This window comes from Phoca vitulina, unplaced genomic scaffold, assembly GCF_004348235.1.
Source record: "Phoca vitulina isolate PV1807 unplaced genomic scaffold, GSC_HSeal_1.0 scaffold19, whole genome shotgun sequence".
In the NCBI taxonomy this organism is placed as follows: domain Eukaryota; kingdom Metazoa; phylum Chordata; class Mammalia; order Carnivora; family Phocidae; genus Phoca; species Phoca vitulina.
The window spans coordinates 26,905,232-26,924,077 of record NW_022589722.1 but is presented as its reverse complement, the minus strand read 5'-3'; the positions used below and the strand labels follow the sequence as shown (position 1 = coordinate 26,924,077).

General features: G+C 37.3%; 1 protein-coding gene across 1 annotated transcript in view; it reads left to right on the top strand.

Annotated features, from left to right (window-relative positions):
- SLC25A17 (solute carrier family 25 member 17) overlaps positions 1-18,846 on the top strand; it is a 41,060-nt gene that overhangs the window by 11,315 nt on the left and 10,899 nt on the right. The window contains exons 2-4 of the mRNA XM_032416371.1: positions 8,858-8,918; positions 11,357-11,423; positions 13,064-13,215. Of these exons, the coding sequence (XP_032272262.1) occupies positions 8,858-8,918; positions 11,357-11,423; positions 13,064-13,215 (280 nt within the window). The remainder of the gene's footprint in view (positions 1-8,857; positions 8,919-11,356; positions 11,424-13,063; positions 13,216-18,846) is intronic.

Below are 18,846 nucleotides of genomic sequence, written 5' to 3'. Positions count from 1 at the left end.
ATTGAATGTTTTTAGCATTGATAAGTTAGGAATGTATGTTGTAATTACTAGGTAGCTTGTAAAATTTTATCATGAAATAACAAAATTGAATAAACAGCAGAAGTAAGAAATTAATTAAAAAACAAAACAAAACCTCTAGTCGAAGAAAGCGGAAAAGCGCAGAAAAAGCAACATAGAGTATGTATGACACATAGCACAAAATAAGATGGCAGCTTTAAATCCAAATACATGTTAATGAACTAAATGCTTTGGTTAAAAGAGAATGCACTAGATTGTTTTTTTTTTTTAAAGATTTTATTTATTTATTTGAGAGAGAGAGAATGAGAGAGAGCACATGAGACGGGGGAGGGTCAGAGGGAGAAGCAGACTCCCTGCCGAGCAGGGAGCCCAATGCGGGACTCGATCCAGGGACTCCAGGATCATGACCTGAGCTGAAGGCAGTCGCTTAACCAACTGAGCCACCCAGGCACCCTAGATTGGTTTTTAAAAGGGAGAAATGCTATTTATAAAAGATGTGTCTAAAAGAAAAGGATACAGAAAGTTCAAAAGTAAAAATGTGAGAAAAGACCTATCAGACAAATACTAACCAAAATAGAGCTATCAACATCAGACAAAACAGACTTTATAGTAATGGCGTCATAGAGAAAAAAGGCTCAATATGTCAGGAAAATAAAACAGTTTTAAGTTTGTGTTCATCTAATAACAGTCTCAAAAGATTTACTTTTTTAAAGATTTTATTTATTTGAGAGAGAGAGCATGAGAGGGAGGAGGGTCAGAGGGAGAAGCAGACTCCCTGCCGAATAATTGATAGAACAAGTTGTGAGGGGAGCTATGAAAATAAAGAATTGAATAATATATTTAACAAACTTGACCTAATAGACAGACATATACAGAACATTGTACCAAACAACCATGGAATACACATTCTTTTCAAGCCAAACATGGAAAAGTTATCAGAAGTGACCATTTACTTGACTGTAAAGCAAAACTTAAATTTTGAAAAAGGTTTCATTCTATGAAACAAAATGAATTCTTTTTTTTTTTTTAAGGGAGATCCCTGAGCCAAAGGCAGACGCTTAACGACTGAGCCACCCAGGCACCCCAACAAAATGAATTCTTAAACCACAGTGCAGGGGATCGAGCCCCACATCGGGCTCCCTGCTCAGCGGGAAGCCTGCTTCTCCCTCTCACACTCCCCCTGCTTGTGTTCCCTCTCTCTCTGTCTCTCTGTCAAATAAATAAATAAAATCTTAAAAAAAAAAACCACCACAGTGCAATTAAGTAGCAATCAATAACAAAAAGGTAATTAAAAAAACGTGTGTTTGGAAATTAAATACATTTCTGAAACATCTGTGGGTTAATGAAGAAATCATAATGGAAATCAGAAAATATTTAGAATTGAGTGATAGTGCATATTAAAACTTTTAGGTACACTGAAAAATACAAATTATCATTGAAAAAATGAAAAACTTAAGTGGAAAGATCCCATCTTCATTGATTGGAAGACAATTATTAAGATAGCAATAGTCCCCAAAAGAATCTACAGATTTGGTGCAATCCCTATCAAAATTCCAGTTTGCTTTTTTGCAGAAATTGATAAGCTGATCCTAAAATTCATATGAAAATGAATAACCAGAATAGCCAAAACAATCTTGAAAAAACAAAGTTGACGGATTCATATTTCCCAGTTTCAAAACTTAGTACAGAGCTACAGTAATCAAGAGAGTGTGGTACTGGCATAAGGATAGATAGATCAGTGGAATAGAATTGGGAGTCCAACAAATAAATCGTCAATTTTTGTTCAATTGAGTTTTGGCAAGAATATTAAGATATATCAATGAGGAAAGAATAGTCCCTTTAATAAATATTGCAAGAACAACTGGATAGCCACATGCAAAAGAACGAAGTTGGACCCCTACTTCACACCATACACAAAAATTAAAATGATCCACAGACCTCATGTAAGAGCTAAAACTACAAAACTCTTAGATGAAAACATAGGTATAAATCTTCATGACCTTGGATTATGCAATGGTTTCTTAGATATGACACCAAGTAATAAAAAAGAAAAAATATGTAAATTGGATTTCATTCAAATTCAAAACTTTTCATGCTTCAAAGACCCCATCAAGAAAGTGATGACAACAGAATGGGAGGACATATTTATAAATCCTCTATCTGTTAAGGGTCTCGTATCCAGAACATATAAAGACTGCCTACAGCTCAATAATAGGCAAATAACCCAATTAAAAAATATACAAAGGATTTGAATAGCCATTTCTCCAATGAAGATATACAAGTGGCCAATAAATACGTGAAAAGGTGCTTAACAGCATTAATTACCAGGGAAATGCAAATCAAAACCACAATGAGATACCACTTCGCATCCACCAGGGTGACCTTAGTCAAAAGGACAGATAGTAACAAGTGTTGCAAGTTTATAGGGAAGTTGGAAACTTCATAATTTGCTGGTGGGAATATGAAACTGTGCAGCCACAGTAGAAAACAGTTTGGTAGTTCCTCAAATTGTTAAACAGTTACCATATGACCCAGCAATTCCACTCCTAGAGAACTGAAAATACATTCATACAAAAATTTGTACACAAATGTTCATAGCAACTCATAAAGCAGAAAAGTGGAAACAACCCAAATCCATCAACTGATGAATGGATAAACAAAATGTGATGTGTCCATACAACAGAATATTACTCAACCATGATACAGAATGGAGTTCTGATTCTACAACATGGATGAGTCTTGAAAGGAGCCAGTCACAAAAGATCATGTATTATTTGATTCCATTTATATGAAATATCAGAATAGGCAAATAGAGACAGAAAATTGATAAGTGGTTGCCAGGATGTGGGAGGAGGTGAGAATGGAGAGTAGCTGCTAATGGGTAGAGGTTTCTTTCTGGGGTAATAAAAATGGAGTTAGATAGTGGTGATGGTTGCACAACTATGAATATATCAAAAACTACTGAGTTGTAAAGAAAAGAACCTGTCAGACACAGGTAAAATACTTAGAAATTAGTAGCCTTTAAATCAAGTTGGGAAAAGAAGAAAGACAATGAGCTATGCATCCATCTCAAGACGTGAGATAAAAGTATCAAAATTAGCCCAAAGAAAGGAAAAGGAAGGTAATAAAACAAAAAAATTACTGAAATCTTTTCAGTAATTATTTGTTGAGAGTGAAGATTTGATTATAAAAACAAAACAGTATGTAATCCTATATTTTTGGTAAAATAATGATCCCACCCACCCCTAAATGGTACATTATTGTTGCCTCAAAGGTGAGGAAATATTCTATATTTCAGTGACTCCCAAATCTACATTTCTATCCCAGAATCTCTGTATCTTCAGACTAGTATCTGGCTACCTGCTGGACATCTTCAAGTAGAAGTCCTCGAGGCACTTAAAATTCAGCTAATTGAAAGCCAAAATCATCTTCTGACCCAGAATTGCTCTTCCTGCAGTGTTTACCTACAGTTATGACCATACTGTATCCCTGGTTCTTTAAGTCAGAAAGCGGGGTGCCCTGCTTGAAGTTCCTCTTCTTCCTCTCCCCACATCTGTCTAATCAGTCACTAGAATATTCCTTATTATACTTAGCAAAAAAGCCTTTGATTTGATCCCTGCTTACCCCTAAAGACATTCATTCCACTCTTGATTTTGCTGTCTGTATTCTGACAATAACAGCTTTTGAATTTCCAGAATGTTCAGCTCCCTTCCAGATTTACACTTGCTTCCCCTTTCAGCATCCTGTCATATGTTCTTTATGAGTTATCTAGTATCCCTGTCATTAAAAAAACAAGTATCTAATAAATGATTAGCTCTGAGGTGTTACTTATAGGCTACATTTGTTCTTCTTAGAGTTATTTGCTTTTTGAAGAATTTCCTGGAGAGGATAGTGGCCAGCCCAAAGGTAGTTGATGTTTTCAGTTTGCTTATGTCACGCTGGTATAATGCTAGTTGAAAGGGATATTAGAAGTGAATGTGTAAATAGTTGTTTGTGTTTTTTTAAGATTTTATTTATTTGAGAGAGAGAGAGATAGAGCACGAGCAGGGAGGAGAGGGAGAAGTGGGCTCCCCGCTGATCAGGGAGCCCAGCAGGGGGCTTGATCCTAGAACCCTGGGATCATGACCTGAGCCGAAGGCAGACGCTTAACGACTGAGCCACCCAGGCGCTCCTGCAAGATGATTTCTAAAGGCTTTTCTAGCTCCAGGTGCCAGTGCAGTGTAGCAATTAATTCGTTTCCCAAGACCTAATGTTTAAATGCCAGAGGGGGATGGTAGAAAGTTGTGACTAAAAATGTTTGTTTTTGGTGAGACACCAGAAGGTTGTTTCTCTGGAAATGGATTCTTTTAAATTGTAATTAATGTCAGCAGTAGAACTCCTACTCAGATGGTTCGAATTCTGTGGGACTCAAAATAATGGATTTATTTTTGTCTCCCTGGCACAACAGTATTGTACATTGTGGTTATCTTCTCGGTATTTTGTGCCTTCTAATTTTATATAAGTGAACAGACGGTCCTGGAGGAAAAAAAAAACACTGAGTATTTATGAAAGAGGAATTTAATTCAAATTCTAAAAAGTCATGTGCTTATATAGCTTGGCATAAGACTCGCATATATAATAAATATTTTCCTTCAGGTAACAGCTGCTTATGAAAAGGAAAGCAGTCATCTGTGTGTTTGCTTGGTGAGGAGACAAATATAGCAAGTTCCCAATGTACAGAACAGCTATGTTCCAAATTTATCTTTAGCATTTTGAATACATTTTTTCATGGATATTAAGTTTATTTGTAGGTGCATACAGTCATACATTAATTAACAAGTTTAGGGCTTAGACTATGCCAGGCTATATGCTGAGTTTCCAGACTAGTACACAAAAAAATATTTGACACATAAACTAGGCCCCATATTAGTACCTTTTTTTCTTTTTCAGTAATTTTTAGTACTATATTAGTAAATTCTCTTTAAAGTTTTAATTACGGGCGCCTGCGTGGCTCAGTCATTAAGCGTCTGCCTTCAGCTCCGGTCATGATCCCACGGTCCTGGGATCAAGCCCCGCATCAGGCTCCCTGCCCCATGGGAAGTCTGCTTCTCCCTCTCCACTCCCCCTGCTTGTGTTACCTTTCTCGCTGTGTCTCTCTGTGTCAAAAAATAAATAAAATCTTTTTAAAAAAATAAAGAAAATAAAAAAATAAAGTTTTAATTACAACAGTGATTAAGAGTGTGGTCTCTGGAGCCAAGCTGCCGGTGTTCAAATACTAATTCTGCCACTTGCGAAGTGTAACTTCAGTAAAGTTACAAAACCTCTTAGTATCTTTCCTCATGTGTAAAATGGAGAAAATACCAGTACTTATCTCATCAGGTTGTTGTGAGGATTAAATGTTTGGGTTTTTTTTTATTGTGTAATTCACATAATATAAAATTAAACATTTTGAAGTGTATAGTTCAGGGACACCTGGCTGGCTCAGTCCAAATGAATTTGAGCCCCATGTTGGGTGTAGAGCTTACTAAAAAAACAAAAACAAGCAAACAAACCCACAAAACTTTAAAGTGTACAGTTCAGCAGTACTTAGTACATTCATAATGTCTCATTCCAAAACATTTTGAGTGGATAAACAAAATGTAGTATATACACACAATCGAATATCACTCAGCCATAAAAAGGAATGAAGTACTGATATATGCTCTAAGGTGGATAAACCTTGAAAGCATTATGCTAAGTGAAAGAAGCCAGAAGCCACACACAAGAGGTCACATTTTGCATGATTGTTTTTATATGAAATTTCAGAATAGATACATCCATAGAGACAGAAAGCAGATTAGTGGTTGTTAGGGCTGAGTGGAGGGAAAGCGGAACGTGCCTGCTTTTCTTTTGAGGTGATGAAAACATGTTGGAATTTGATAGAGGTGGTGGTTGCACAACATTGTGAATATACCAAATGTCACTGAATGGTATACTTTTAAATGGTTAATTTATGTTTTGTGAATTCCACTTCAATTTAAAAATAATAATAATAAAGCCACTTGATCACTTAGATTGGCAAAAAAATTCTTAGGCAACCAAAGCTAGAGTCTGCTTAATCCTATGGGTTCCTGCTCTTTCTGGCTCCAGTGCATTTCCCTTACTTTCCTGTGATCTCAGCTAAGCACTTAAAAGGTGTTTGTTATATATTATTTAGTATTTTATGTAACAGTACTAGGTATTTTGAAGCATGTTGTCTAGGCCCCTATATTGCTGGAAACAAGAAACCCTCATTTCACCCTTAAATTTTTTTTTTTTAAGATTTTATTTATTTACGGGGTGCCTGGGTGGCTCAGTCATTAAGCGGCTGCCTTCAGCTCAGGTCATGATCCTGGGGTCCTGGGATCGAGCCCCACATCGGGCTCCCTGCTCAGCGGGAAGCCTGCTTCTCCCTCTCCCACTCCCCCTGCTTGTGTTCCTGCTCTCGCTATCTCTCTCTCTATCAAATAAATAAAATGTTTTTAAAAAAAGATTTTATTTATTTACTTTAGAGAGAGAGCAAGAACATGAGCAGGGAGAGGAGTGGACGGGGAGGAAGCAAGAGGGGGACAGAATCTCAAGCGGACTCTACCCTGAATGTGGAGCCTGACAGGGCTCAATCTGAGGACCCTGAAATCATGAAACCTGATCTGACCTGAGCCCAAACCAAGAGTCAGATGCATAACTGACTGAGCCACCCAGGTGCCCCTACACAATACTTCTACATATAAACCTTTAATTTCATTAATAGTGATTGGAATGGGGAGGAGGCAATGCTGGGTTTTAAGTTTACCATCTTGATCCAGTCTTTCCAGTACTAATAAATTTTTAAAAGTTATTTAGTTTTACTGATTTGAACTTTATGCTAGTCCTTGAGGAGGTAATAGACCATCGAACTCTTTGTACTGACTATTCTTTTTATCTTGGCATACTGTGTACTTCACTTGAAGATTTCAAGGTAGGTAGGCAGTTTTTTCTACCTTAGAAAACTTTGGGTGTATGTTTAAAGGTGGCAAGGAAGAGGGATGGAAATGGCCCAGTTGTTTGAAAAAGTAGTTTTCAGATAGGACTTTTTTGCCTGGAGATGCCCTATATATGCAATACCCCACATGGACATGTAGTACAAATGATGGGAAAAAAATGCCACAGCCTTCATAACCCAATAAGCATTCTCCAGCTTTCCAGTCCCCTTTTTTCTTGGAAATTGCCTGTAACATAAGCAAGGATGTGGAAGCATAGATCTGTAGACTATAAGACTTTGTGGGTCCAGTGTTTCTTGAGACATCAAATATTACCTAGTCCTTAGAAAAGAACATTTATGTTGGAGTCATCAAAAAAGCATAAATAACTGAAGGGTTAACTTGAATAAACATTTCATTAAGAATCTATGTTATGCAAAGAGACAGTAAATATTCTTGCTGGTAGAGGAGACATAAGCAAGTGCTGTGGGAACACAGAGGAACGAACAACATAGAGGAATGTACCCCGATGGGCAGGGGGTGGTAACATTCCATCTGAGTTTTGAAGAATACTAATAGGACAACACAGTGTTCTCCCTTGTCAAGCAGGCTGACCTATTTTTTTTTTTTTAAAGATTTTATTTATTTATTTGAGAGAAAGAGAGACAGAGAAACAGCATGAGAGGGGAGAGGGTCAGAGGGAGAAGCAGGCTCCCCGCTGAGCAGGGAGCCCGATGCGGGACTCGATCCCAGGAGTCCGGGATCATGACCTGAGCCGAAGGCAGTTGCTTAACCAACTGAGCCACCCAGGTGCCCCAGGCTGACCTATTTAAATAGATAAGAGACCTGGCAAATGTCTCTTATCTATAAGGTTGACCTAATTTCCAGTTGTTATCATGATTAAAATATTATATGTAACTATTATTAGATTATTAGCCTAAAACTTGATCTTATGCCTGAGAATATACACCAGTGGGCCTCCCTCTGGGTTGAGAACTGTAAACCCACTGGAAGATTTCATCCCAAACTAGATGCTTGTGGTTTTTATCTGTCATAGGATTTTTTTAAAAGATTTTATTTATTTATTTATTTATTTATTTATTTATTTATTTAAGAGAGTGGGGGAGCAGGCAGAGGGAGAGGGAGAAGCAGGCTCCCCACTGAGCAGGGACCTTCCCCCCACCCCTCAATGTGGGGTTCCATCCCAGGACCCTGGGATCATGACCTGAGCCAAAGGCAGATGCTTAACCAACTGAGCCACCCAGGTGCCCCTATCTGTCATAGGATTTTATGAATGGAAAGACTGGTGTTGGCTTCCGTCCCCGATATTTTTTGTCATTGTGTTACCCTGGATGAATTTATAGAATATTGAGCCCAGATTGTCCCTATTTAACTTAAAACACAAGCAAACAAAACTATTTTAAAGAATAATATGATTTTTACACTTCTTTTACTTTGTGGTAAATATATTGATTAAGCAAAGAGAATAGAAGTATATACCTGTTTGATTACTGGATATTTTGGTTTGTGGGGTTATCAGAGAGAGCATAGGAGCAGCAACTGACCTATAAAAGGCTAAAAAATCCATTTATCTGCTATCTTTTACATTTGTCCTGGGTTGCAAACCCCTAAGTTTGTTCTCTCCAGGGACCCACTTCATTTTCTTTTTCAGTATGATAAAAAGATTTCTTCTGGAAAATCAAATACTTCTGTTTAAGTATATAACTATAGAACTTGAGCAATAATAATCCCAATATTGTATATGTCTGTTCACTGAAAATCTGATTTGACCCCTTGTTAATAATGAACTTTTGTTCACTTAAAAGTTGTGGCTTTTTGTTTTTGTGAAACTGTAATTGCTAAAGGCTTTTCAAACTTTTCAGGGAAGTGTGACAGCAATGACAGTATTTTTTCCCTTGGATACAGCTCGACTCCGACTTCAAGGTGAGTACCTTTTGTAGGCATCATATTCTTTTCATTTGGTGTCAGGAAGCAAACATATTTTTCTCATAAGTTCTAAGTTAACATAAGGATATCTGTTTTGTTAGCGATCTACCCTTGTCTGTTTCCACTGACTTTAAATACTGGTCATCATTGCTGTTTCCTAATTAACAGAGAGGCATTCATGGATGAGTTATAGTCTCAGCCACTCTCTGAGAGAACCTGAGTGGGTTTGCATTAATAATTTTGAATCATTACAATTCTTTCTAATAAACAATATAACTTTTTAAAAAAGATTTTATTTATTTATTTGACAGAGAGAGAGAAAGATCAAGCACAGCAGGAGGAGAGGCAGAGGGAGAGGGAGAAGCAGACGCCCGATACAGGGCTGATCCCAGGACTCTGGGATCACGACCCGAGCCCAAGGCAGACACTTAACCGACTGAGCCCCTCAGGCCCCCTGATTTTTTTTTTTTTAAAGTAATCTCTACATACAACGTGGGGCTTGAATTTACAAACCCGAGATCAAGAGTTGCGTGCTCTACCAACTAAGCCAGCCAGGTGCCCGCACAACATGACTTTTTTAAGGCACAGTGGGGAGAGTTTTTCCTGGGGGTAGATCTTCTCAAAAGAGAACAAAGAATAGGAGACACGGTGGAGCCAAACACCCACAGTCACTGCTAAATTGGGCATGTAGTCCTAGTTTGCCTCTTTTGCATTATAGGACTAGGCAACTCTCTATAATTCCTGCTTGTTTTTTCCCCAGTATTTTTCAACTTAACATTATAAACCTGTGCCAGAACTTACGTGAAGAGATAAGAATAGATTAGCTTTGAATAAACTAATTCCTATGTTAAAACCCTTCATGGCTATTATTATAAATTAATTTTAGAGTTTTGTGATAGGTTTTTTCATATGACTCAAAACCAAAAATATATAAAACAATGCACAGTACAGTGGAAAATCTTACTCTTATCTGCCCCTTTTCCCCTTTTCTGTCCTCTGCAGATAACATCTTTATTATTCCCTCAAATGGTCTTGCAGAGTTTCATTATGGAATAACAAGCAAAAAGTTTTCTCCCATCCTTCCACAAAAAGCATATTTGTCACACTGTTCTGTAGCTTACATTTTTCACTTAACAGCATATTTTGGATGCCTTCCAAATCAGTGCTTTGGGAGCTTCTTCATCCTTCTAGCTGTAGAATGGTTCCATACTGTAGATGCACCAGAACCTGTTTCCCCTTCCCCTATTGTAGATTCTTGGATGGTTTCTTCTCTCTCTCTCTCTTTTTTTTTTTTTTAATTTTATTTATTATTTGAGAGAGAGACAGAGAGTGTGATCAGGGGGAGGAGCAGAGGGAGAGGGACAAGCAGACTCCACGCTGAGTGTGGATCTCCATGCAGGGCCTGATCCCACCACTCTAAGATCACAACCTGAGCCAAAACCAAGAGCTGGATGACCAACTGACTGAACCACCCAGGCACCCCTCTTCTCTTTTGTAGAATAGACTTGTTCATATGCTGCTTAGTTTCTGTAAGTTCTATGGGATAAATTCCCAGAAGTGAGATTGCTGGATCAAAGGGTAAGCCTGTTTGTAATTTTGATAGCTATGGCCAGATTGCCTTCTGTAGGAGTTTCCTATTCACCATCCCAAAAACCGTATAGATAACAATTTTAATTCTTAGGAAATTGTTCCATTTCTACATTTTTATGTTTTCAAAATATTCTCCAAATGTGGGTAGGAAATGTGAAGTTAATTGAGGTTTTGTGATTTTCAGTGAGAATGCTAAGAAAAGCAGAGTTCTCATCCTTTTTTTAGTTTTAAGTAAGTTCCAGGCCCAAGGTGGGTCTCAAACTCATGATCTTGAGATCAAGAGTCACGTATTCTACCAACTGAACCAGCCAGGCACCCCAGTTCTCATCTTTTTGAGACCTTTTATTTTTTAGATTAGGAAATAGAGCACAAGCCTAAAACTTTGAAACCTGGAGTTTTAATCCTGGCTCTGCTGCCAACTACATGTGTCCTTCACAGCTTTTGGTCTGGCCTCTCCACTAACAAGGAGATGGTAATTCATTTCCTCTTTACTTTATAAGATGTTAAGATAAAAATGAGAATATGTAACTGAAAAAAAAAAAAAACCAAAACAAAGCCTTATGAAATATAAGATTCCTGTCACATCTTTTGCTTTGGGAATTAGGTGTTTAATTAAAATGCTTAAAGGTTCATGAATAACAGATGAGACCCAAGGAATCCTCAGTTGGGAATTTAGCACACAGGAACAAGGAGGATTGGTGAGTTCTGAGGCAAGTTAGGGAGCTCAAAGAACGGGGTGGGAGATTGCTCAGGTGAGGTACATGGCACTTCAGTGAAACTTGTTGATGCTAAAGATAATAGTTCTCAAAGGATTTAGTTTAAACGTTTATTCTTTTATCTTATAGTTGATGAGAAAAGAAAGTCCAAAACTACACACATGGTGCTCCTCGAGATCATTAAGGAAGAAGGCCTGTGAGTACCACCTTGCCCATTTTGTTAGACAAAGCAGCCCGTTAGGAGATTGCTGGGCCTCTAGCACACCTGCACTCACTCTCTTTCCATTCTCGTAGACTTAAAGTAGTTGTGAATCTGTAATTGCCCGACTTGTAAGTACATAATTGTTTTCATCTCTTAAAGTTTTGTAGTTGGCCATTTTGATTCTTGATCATAGAGTCTTCCATGAAACCAATGCTTTATTTTATGTTTTATGGGTTTTTTACAGTGAGCTGAAGAAGCTGTTGTTTAGTTCATTCCTATCAGATGCATTCAGATTATGTATTTTTTTTTTGACTTTTTATTTGGAAATAATTTCAAGTTCACAAAAAGTTGCAAAACTGAAAGCAGTACAAAGAATATCAGTATATGCTTTACCCAGATCCACCTATTATTAACACTTTTTTCCCATTTATTTTCCCTGTTGTTCTTATGTTCTCTCCCCACTTTCTCTCTCCTTCCCCCTTCTGTCTTTATTACACACACACCACACAGACTTTTTTCAGAATTATTTAAGAATAAGTTACACACCATACATCAAAGCCTTTTACCCCTATGATGTTGACATTTTTATTTTTATTTTTTATTTTTTTATTTTTTTTAAAGATTTTATTTATTTATTTGACAGAGACACAGCGAGAGAGGGAACACAAGCAGGGAGAGTGGGAGAGGGAGAAGCAGGCTTCCCGCCGAGCAGGGAGCCCGATGTGGGGCTCGATCCCAGGACCCTGGGATCATGACCTGAGCCGAAGGCAGACGCTTAACGATTGAGCCACCCAGGCGCCCCGATGTTGACATTTTTAAAGAATATAGCTCCCCTCCCCCCCTTTTTTAAAATAAAATGTTTCTCATTTTAAGTTTGCCTCATGTTTCTTTATGACTAGACTGAGGCTATGCATTCTTGACCAGAATAATGCATAGGTGATATTGTGTCCTTAGGATATCACATCTGGAGTCACGTATTGTCCCCCTGCCCTTCATTGGTTAATTATGATTTCTCAGATTCAGGTTAGCCACTGAATAATTTAATTTTTCCTCTCTTGCAACTATCAGCAGTCTATGAAGAGAAACTTTATTTAGTAGCAGTATAGACTCAGAAATTCCTGGTTTTTCAGTGGTTTACAATTGATTACTATACTATATTATTTTGGTGTTGAAACTGTCACAGGTGGGAGCCCCTTCAGCCTGGTTCCTGTGCCCTAATAACATGCCGCCATCACTTCTTTTTTTTTTTTTTTACACTTATTATGTCTATATTTACTTCATTTTCAAGTGTTGTTACCCTATAATAAAATGTGAATGATGCTAGATTAACTAACAGCCATGAAGAAATTGTCTCTAATTTTACATAGTAATTTGCAGAAGGAAACCAAGGGGAGGAAACTAGTAAAATCAGTCATTGAAAGTGTGTTGTTTCTTTGGCATCATTAATGGTAGGAAAGATTTTGTGGTTTGGACAGCCTTTAGAATGTGAGATATACGTACAGTTTGGAGTATGTTGTAGTGTCGGAGTGAACTTTGAGAATATGTGAATGATGGTCAGCCTTTCCTAGGACTTTGCCCATTTCCACTAGCTTTTGTCCAGCATCTTTACATTGCTTATTGTGTTTTTCCTCTAGCCTGGCACCATATCGAGGGTGGTTTCCAGTTATCTCCAGTCTCTGCTGCTCCAATTTTGTCTATTTCTACACTTTTAATAGTCTCAAAGCTGTCTGGGTCAAAGGTCAACGTTCTACTACTGGAAAAGATCTAGTAGTTGGATTTGTTGCAGGTAACAAAGTTTTCTGAGTATAAAATTTTTTATATTTTAATATTTATCTTATGGTTCATATATTCCCTAAGAGGTTGTTTTAGCACAAAGTAATGCTACAAAGAATATAATTAATTTTCTGACTTGGCTCTCTGTGTGTATGTGTGTGTTTGGTAAAAATATATAACATATAATTTACCATTTTAACAATTTTTAAGTGTATGCTTTAATAGTAAGTTTATTTACATTATTGTGAAACAGATCTCCAGAACATTTTCATCTTATAAATGTGAAACTCTATAACCATTAGACAGCAACTCCCCCTTACCCCCTTCTCCGACCCCATTCTTTATGTTTCTATAAATCTGACTACTTTAGATGCCTTATATAACTGGAATCATACAGCATTTTTCTTTTTGTGACTGGCTCATTTCATTCAGCATAATGTTCTCAAGGTTCATTCATGTTCTAGGATGTAACAGGGTTTCTATTTTTTTTAAGGCTAAATAATATTTACTTGTATGTATATACCACATTTTGTTTATCCATTCATCTATTGATGGACATTTAGGTTGTTTCTAACTCTTGGATACTGTGAATAGTTGCTGTTATAAACATGGGTTGTACAAATATATCTCTTCAAGTCCCTGCTTTCAGTTCTTTTGGATATATACCCAGAAGTGAGATTGCAGGATCATATGTTAGGGGGTTTTTTTTCTGTGTGTGTGTGTGTTTTGTTTTTTGTCTGTTTTTTTATTTCGTGAGGAACCACCATACTGTTTTCCACAGCAGTTATGCCATTTTATAATCCCACCAGCTGGGGTTTTAAATTCTCCACATCCTTACCAGCTTTTGTTACTTTCTGGGTGTTTTTTGTTTGTTTGTTTATTTTTTGAAAAGGAATTCTATTTATTAACATATAATGTATTATTTGTTTCAGAGGCACAGGTCTGTGATTCATCAGTCTTACACAATTCACAGCTCTCACCATAGCACATGCCCTCCCCAATGTCCATCACCCAGCCACCCCATCCCTCCCACCCCCTCCACTCCAGCAACCCTCAGTTTGTTTCCTGAGATTAAGAGTCTCTTATAGTTTGTCTCCCTCTCTGGTTTTGTCTTATTTCATTTTTCCCTCCCTTCCCTATGATCCTCTGCCTTGTTTCTCAAATTCTGCGTATCAGTGAGATCATATGATAATTGTCTTTCTCTGATTGACTTATTTCACTTAGCATAATACCCTGTAGTTCCATCCACGTTGTTGCAATGGCAAGATTTCATTTTTTGATGGCTGCATAATATTCCATTGTGTATATATATACTATATCTTCTTTATCAATTCATCTGTTGATGGACATCTAGGCTCTTTCCAAAGTTTGGCTATTGTGGACATTGCTGCTATAAACATTGGGGTGCACGTGCCCCTTGGGATCACTACATTTGTATCTTTGGGGTAAATACCCAGTAGTGCAATTGCTGGGTCGTAGGGTAGCTCTATTTTCAACTTTTTGAGGAACCACCATACTGTTTTCCAGAGTGGCTGTGCCAGCTTGCATTGTAAGAGGGTTCCTTTCTGGGTGTTTTTGCTTTGATAACAGCCATCCCAATCATAGTGTGAGGTGATATTTCACTGTGGTTTGATTTGCATTCCTCTGATGAGTAGTGATGTTGAGCATCTTTTCATATGCTTTATTGGCCATTTGTATATCATCTTTGGAGAAATGTCTGTTCAAGTCCTTTTCCCATTTTTTAATAGAGTTATTTGATATTTTATTGTTGAGCTGTAGGTATTTTTTATATATTCTGGATATTATTAGCCCCTCATGAGATACATGATTTGCAAGTATGTTCTCCCATTCTCTGTTGCCTTTTACTCTGTTGATTATGTTCTTTGTTGCTCAAAAATTTTAAGTTTGATATTTGTCCTATTTGTCTATTTTTGCTTTTCTGTCTGTGCTTTTGGTGTCACATCCAAGAAGTCATTGCTATGTCTAATGTCATGAAAACATTTTCTGCTTTGTTTTCTTCTAGGAGTTTTATACTTTTAGGTCTTACATTTGGGTCTTTAATCCATTTAGAATAATTTTTTTAATCTTTAATTTAGAATAAATTTTTGTATGTGGTGTAAGATACAGGTCCAACTTCATTCTTTTTTGTGTGTGGATATCCAGTTTTCCTAATACCATTTGATGAGATTGTCCTTTCCCCATTGAGTGGTCCTGATACCCTTGTGGAAGGTCATTGACCATATACACAAAAAGGTTTATTTCTGAGCTGACTTGGCTTATTTCGTCTTTTTAATCCAGAGAAGATAGTTTTATCCCTGTTTAGCAGTGTTCCAGAATTTATGGAAATTAAAGTCTCTCTCTTTTTTTAAAAAAAGATTTTATTTATTTATTTACAGAGAGAGAGAGCGTGCAATCAGGGGGTGGGGAGGGGCAGAGGGAGAGAGAGAATCCCAAGCAGACTCCATGCTGAGCGGGGAGCCTGACACAGGGCTTGATCTCACGACCCTGAGATCATGACCTGAGCCAAAATCAAGAGTCAGACACTTAACCAACCGAGCCACCCAGGTGCCCCAAGTTTCTTTAAAAAGAAAAAGATTACAATACCTTCCCTGCTTGCTTTCCATGATTTTTATTTTACTCTTTTTTTTAATTGAGTAAACTCTACCCCCAACGTGGGGCTCAAACTCATGACCCCAAGATCAAGAGTCACATGCTCTACTGACTGAACCAGTCAGATGCCCCCCATGATTTATTTTTTGACTGAGGTCTACATGAGATGTTTAACATGAACGGGACTGACTACATAATTTGCAAGGTCTAGTACAAAATGAAAATGCAGGACTCCTTGTTCACAATTTATTAGCATTTCAAGACAGTTGGCAATGAGATTAAACCAGGCACAAGTTGGGTTGCACACCCATGAAGCCCACCATGAGTGTGAAAACAAATATGACAAAGATATTTTAGCACACAGCCCAGTGTAGTTAGTATCATAATGGTTAATGCTTTAGAGGTTCATAGGAAGAAGAGAGATCACTTTTAGCTGGGAGGGATCTGCTTATAGAAAGCCGTGGCTCTTGAACTGGGCACGATTAGTAACTTTTGTAGATGAGTGGTGATAGTTTTCTAATGGAGAGAATGGTAGGGAATTGAGGAAATACAGGACCATGTTTAGAACAGTGAGCTCTCTAATTTAGTTAGTAAGTGAAGTGAGCACAAGAACATGAGCAATAAGGTTGGAGAAGTAAACAGGAGCCAGATTTTAGAAGACTTTGGATCCTTGTCATCTGAGATTTTAAAAGCTCTAGGGAGCCATTAACCTGATATTATGAATATTTAGTTACTGTCTGTGTCTCCTTAGTGGAATGTGAGCTCCATAAGAGCAAGTATCTTAAATATATGTATGTTTAATATATATATTTATATAATATATATTTATATGTATATTTAAGATAACAATATGTAGATATATAGATAATATATAGATAAAAAATATATATGGGTATTTTATATATATGGCTATATATATATATATATATATATATATATACACACACATACACAAAGATACAGAACAGATATATATATGTTACAATTAAATATATTTTTATATGTAATGTATCTTATATATAATTATATGTAAGATTACATATATACATATATGTGTTAATGCATACATATATATATATATCATACCTCTTCTTAGGGAGTATATATACATGTTTCCTCCTCCTACTATGACTATATTCCCAGTAAGAACAATTCCTAACATGTGCTCAATAAATATTTGCTGGGTGAACAAAATATTTGTTAAATTAGTCAGAGTTTTACTAAAGAGATGGAAAGAAAGTAGATATATTTCCTATTTTTTTGGTGTATTTATCCATTTTAGTCTGTAACTAAATTAATTAATTAATTTATTTATTTTTAAAGATTTTATCTATCTATTTGACAGAGAGAGACAGAGCCAGAGAGCACAAGCTTGGGGAATGGCAGGGGGAGAGGAAGAAGCTAAGCAGGGAGCCCAACTCGGAGCGTGATCCCAGGCCCCCAGGATCATGACCTGAGCCAAAGGCAGATGCTTAACTGACTGAGCCACACAGGCACCCCTAAATTAATTGATTTAACTGTTGTACTTTTAGTGTTCTATTTTGTGGAATCACTTTTTGGTATATTTGAAAAATTAGTACTTTGGGAGCCACACAATTGAATAATGTAAATGTCCATTTGAAATTTAAATGAGTTAATTAAAAAGTAGTTACCAGTCCAAGAGTATTCATGCCCCACAAGTTTTCCTCTTTACCAGTATGAGGCCACTGATGTGTTTTGGCTTGGTCTCTGAGCTTTTCTTCTGCTTAATACTCTCATTTTGGTCTTAGGTTGATTTAGATCTAATTAACTTCCACCTGTACCAACCTTTTTATTTTATTTTTTTAAAAAGATTTTTATTTATTTGACAGAGAGAGACACAGCAAGAGAGGGAACACAAGCAGGGGGAGTGGAGAGGGAGAAGCAGGCTTCCCGCAGAGCAGGGAGCCTGATTTGGGGCTCGATCCCGGGACCCTGGGATCATGACTTGAGCCGAAGGCAGACGCTTAACGACTGAGCCACCCAGGCGCCCCCCCCCAACCATTTTTTTAATTGAGTTATAATTGATGTATAACATTATATTAGTTTCAGGTGTACAACATAATGATTTGATATTTGTATATATTGCAAAATGATAGTTAACATCCATCACCACACAGTTAAATTTTTTTTTCCTTGTGGTGAGAACTTTTTTTTTTTAAGATTTTATTTTTAAGTGATCTCTACCCCCAGTATGGGGCTCGAACCCACAACCCTGGAGATCAAGAGTCACATGCTCCGCCAACTGAACCAGCCAGGCACTCCTGTGGTGAGAACTTTTAAGATCTACTCTCTTAGCAACTTTCAAATACATAGTACAATATTATTAACTATAGTCACCATGCTGTTCATTACATCCCCATGACTTATTTATTTTATAAGTGAAAGTGTGTACCTTTTGACCATCCACCAGGCCAACTTTTACATAGAGTATAACACACAGGATTTTATTCTCTGAGGAAATGAATAAAGATTTGTAAGTAACTCAGGATAGAAATCCAGGAGTCATCATAGCGAGTGCTCTCTCACCCTCCACAATCGTTTGGTCAAGAACCATCAGTCTCAGGGATGCCTGACTGGCTCAGTCAGTAGAGCATGTGACATTTAGTCTCGGGGTTGAGTATTTGAGTCCTATGTTGGGCATAGAGATTACTTAAAATAAAAAAAAGAACCATCATCAGTCTGTCTCCTAAGTATCTCTAGAATCCATTCCTTCTTTTCCATATCCATAGCCATTTCTGTTGTTGCCTCTGAATCTTCCTTTTTTTTTTTTTTTAAGATTTTATTTATTTGGGGCGCCTGGGTGGCTCAGTTGGTTGAGCGACTGCCTTCGGCTCAGGTCATGATCCTGGAGTCCCGGGATCGAGTCCCGCATCGGACTCCCTGCTGAGCAGGGAGTCTGCTTCTCCCTCTGATCCTTCCCCCTCTCATGCTCTCCCTCTCTGTCTCATTCTCTCTCTCAAATAAATAAATAAAAATCTTAAAAAAAAAAAAAAAAAAAAAAAAGATTTTATTT